Below are 4,091 nucleotides of genomic sequence, written 5' to 3'. Positions count from 1 at the left end.
CAGCAGAACTTTGATGTTCTTGAATCTGCTTATTCCTCAAGCTGTAGTGTTCCTGTAGCATTCTTTACCTTACACACAGTACCACACTTTTCACTGGGTAGTGATGATGCCGCAATGCCCCTCCATTTTGAGTTTGCTGTAATTGGACAATTGGTTTCTTGCCTCTGAATTTGTAGGCTTTAGTTGGGTTGCACAAGGGACTCTTTTGGTTGTAGGTGAGGTGGTTGAGAAATATCCCCAGCTGGTCTCCTTCTCGTGTGCCAAAAACAAGTCAAAATGCAATGAAGACATTACAATAAGTAATCTCTCTTATATATAAAGCTCATTTTGTCTGACTCCTGGAACATGCTCCCGCAGCCTTTGGCCAGGAGACCTGTCAATCACCAGGTCTCGCCATCCATTGGTGGCTGCATGCCCATGTGTTGTCAAAGTCCCACCCACCTTCCGACAGAGCCGCTGCCCAGCCTTTCCGCCTCAGTAAACTGCGAGGCGACAGGGGTGGCACATGCTCCATCGGCCGAAAGGGCTTGCTCGCCCGGTGCCCTGCCTTCTCGCCTCCTTCTCCCCCGGCCTGGTGGCTCTTCCTGCCTTCGCGCCGCCTGCTGCCGTGATGCCGGCCTCTGCTGCTTTGTCCAGACCTGCGCTCACTCCATGTCAGTCAGGGGCCATGGGCCGCCTCTGGCAATGCTGCGGCTTCTATGTGGCCTTCTGTCCCGCCGGCAACTGCCTGTGGCTCCCGGCGGGGACCGGCACACACCCGGCCCCGCGCTCCAGGTCGGTCAGGGGCTGTGGGGCACCTCGCGCTTGGCCAGGGCTGCGGGAGGGGGGGAGTGCAGCTCCTCCACGACGCCACACTCACCCAGGCCCTGTTCTACAAGCTCGTTGCATTTCGGGCTGCAACAAGCCTTCCTCCTAGTTCACTATAAGAACTAACAAATTAAGGAAATAAAATAACAACTACATTCTGAACATTTAAAAATTCCTTTCTAATGATCACATCACCCAAAGTACATTGTTTAAAAAATAACATTTTGGTAACCTAACCATCCCACAAGAAAGCAGTGCTGAAATGTGGGTGGCACCTTTTCAACGATATCATACCTTCCACTTGGAAGGCAAACATACTTCAGTTGCACACCATGAGGAAATATTGCAGAAAAGAAACCATGTGAAATTACAAAAGGAAAGTGGGTGGTCAGCAAAGTTGTGTGGAAACTTGGGAATAATCTGGTGCTTTTGGGAGCCCATACTGGAGCTAAAAGCCTTTGTGGAAGTAACACTTAAATTTTTTAGTGAAAAGCGTCAAAGTTTTCTTCCTGTGGGTTGTATTTGTATATCTGAGAAAAAGAGATTTGCATATATGACAAAATCATGGAAGATAATAAAAGAATTTGTTACAAACATTGCATCTGGTTTCATATTATCCCACATAGTTTATTAATTGTAGTTATATTGGTTACATTGATCCTTTTTGGTTTTGGATAGCTTATTATTGCTGTCCAAATATTTTAAGAGCCATTTCTCTTTTACAACAAGGAATTTTTATTTGATCCAAACCTGAAGGGCTCATTTACATAATATTAGTTGTATGTTTTACCAGTATATGCTCCTCTACCTTTTTTTGGGAAACTGTAATCTGAGTCAGAAGTACTTGCAGTGCTCCCCAATGTGGTACCCATTTGTGCCGTGGCATCCACTAATCAGTGCCCAAGTCCTTCTTACCTAAACAAAGAGGCAATCCTGGGTTCCCTCCCTCTTACAGGACCAGGAGGTGCTTCAAAAGAGCACAGGAGGATCTTTGGAGAACACCTCTTAGGAAACAGCTACCTTTACCCTCAGAGGATGCTTGGCTTGGAACATGTTTGGCTCCAGCTCTAATGGCAGCCATTTTATGATTGACCAGTTCCCTTGTAGCCATTTTATGGTGGCTCCCCTAACTGTATATAACTGTAACAATGTATAATATAAAATTCTGAGCAAATACTCAGAAAATCAAAGAAATTCAAGGTCTAATACGTTTACAAGTGTAATAGCCCATTTTAAATAATTAACAGATGATAATAAACTGCTGTTGCATGTCAGCATCCTTGCCCCCAAACACTGGTTGTGTAGCAGACAGAAATAAATGGAGTGTGCTTAGTATAGAAACAGTCTCGCCCCCTTGTTTGCTGCTGTTTGTGAGATGGCAGGATTTCTGCCTCATATATTTAAGATAATCATTTCAAGAAAAACTAGCCTCAGTTGCCTTACTGAGAGAACCAAAGCAGTTTTTCATTCTGTAAGTATTTTATAAGCATTTCCTTGAATCGGTAGAGTACAAATAAGTGCTTACAGAACGATATTCATAAGTTTCTTAATATAAAAGCATAGAGATACATTTCACCACTATGGTAGCTGGGTATGTTTTTGTCATTGAACAAGGTCTGCCTTTTTTAATGCAGCCTGATTCTACAGCAACAGACAGAGCAATTGCTAGACTGACAACTCACCCACAGCTGAAGACAAAAATTGCTGATATTAAAGGTAAGTCCAAGTTAGTCCAGCCAGTCAATAGTCATTGAAAATTATATAGATTTTTTAAAAATATGTTGTCTTTCTAGTCCTCCTTGCACTAGAATGTATTTAGACGATACTAAACATTTAAAAGAACTGAGGTAACATTGCTGGGAAAGACCCTTCTCTCTGAAGTCCTGCAGAACTGCTGCCTGTCAGACCTAACTGTCCATTATGTTTTCTCTGGGGACATCCCTGGGTTGCACTGAGAGGTATGTTCTGGGATTTTGCATTTACCAGTCATGCAGCCCTGATTTGGATCAGAACTACAGGGAGAAGGAGCTTAGACCTTCTGTTTGGGCAGTTTTCCTGAACTGAAACAGTCCCGAGGAACCCTACTAAGGGCTCCACATTAGCTTCACATTACAGTTAACGTCTGGAAAACTGTGTGGGAGTATGATGAGTCCTCACTTACTTTTTTTTCTTAGCTGAGCAGCCCCTTTTTCTTCATCATTGTTTCTCTGTCTGTCACCCCAGTTGTTTAAATATATACAGATATAGTCTGACACAGTCTAGGATGCTGAGGAACTGAAAAACCCTTTGTTGGTGGTTGTCTGATCATGGCACACAAAAGGCTGATATTAATTCACAACATATAAACTGTTTTATGGGAAAATAGTCAAGTCAGACTGTCAGGGAGGTTTTAGTTTTAAACGTGGCAGGTGAAAAGGCAACAGGAATGGGGGAAACTTCGTATAACTATATACAATAGATATGTTTGTCACAAAATTTATCTGATTTGTTCTAGACTGGTTATAGCTCTGATCACTTGGCTGTCACGGCTGTCATGCCTTAGACAAATAGGCATAAACTTATTTGTTTAAAAATTACTAAAATCTGTGGAGGCAGGGATATACATGCAGTTTCCAATTTTCCTTCTTTAACACTTGATAGGGATCACCCCCCTCTCCTAGGAGCTATCACCCTCAGGGAAGGACTACTGGTTCCACTTCTCTATTTCAGGATCCTCTTCAATCCTTCAGTGTTCTCAACTGCAACTCCCTCAGGTCAACTGTAGAATTTCATTGGAACCTCCTGACAGTCAAGGTTATTAGGCTGGTATAATGCATCAGCAGTTAGCTGTCCATTATGGGGGGAAGGGAGTTTGGCCTGTGCATGCCTGGGAAGCGTGGAACTCCAGAATTACTTTTCTTGTTATTGGGATGTCCCTGAGGAAAACATAACATATAGTTAACTCCTCAAAGTAGGTAGGTAGTACTAAGCTAGAATAACCAAAGATCTACTTCCATATAAGGCAGTTCTATATAAATATATCTGCCTGAAGTAAACGAACAGAGAAATTTAATGTAACACATGCATGAATGCCTGATTTTGGTGCAGTGCTCTTTTATTGATATATCTAAGAAATAAAGCACCATTGTATAACTATGTACACTGTGGGCCATTTGTACTGATGCTGATGCTAGCAAGGTGAGAAGTTACATGTTTCAGTAAGTTATCATTCTCTTTCCATAGTTTCAAGAACCAGTGAACTAGCTAGAAAGGATGGTTTTAAAGGTTCTGATAAAACTATAGCT

At 42.5% G+C, this 4,091-nt stretch overlaps 1 protein-coding gene across 3 annotated transcripts in view; it reads left to right on the top strand.

Moving 5' to 3' along the window:
* SRFBP1 (serum response factor binding protein 1) overlaps window positions 1–4,091 on the top strand; it is an 89,392-nt gene that overhangs the window by 68,498 nt on the left and 16,803 nt on the right. For all 3 annotated transcript variants that reach the window (XM_015424965.1, XM_015424964.1, XM_015424966.1), the window contains one exon: window positions 2,442–2,523. In XM_015424965.1, coding sequence (XP_015280451.1) covers window positions 2,442–2,523 — 82 coding nt within the window. The remainder of the gene's footprint in view (window positions 1–2,441; window positions 2,524–4,091) is intronic.

The sequence above is a fragment of the Gekko japonicus genome, unplaced genomic scaffold, assembly GCF_001447785.1.
Source record: "Gekko japonicus isolate JY-2015 unplaced genomic scaffold, Gekko_japonicus_V1.1 scaffold1930, whole genome shotgun sequence".
NCBI lineage: Eukaryota > Metazoa > Chordata > Lepidosauria > Squamata > Gekkonidae > Gekko > Gekko japonicus.
Note: the sequence above shows the minus strand (reverse complement) of the source record. Positions and strands in the feature narration are given on the sequence as shown.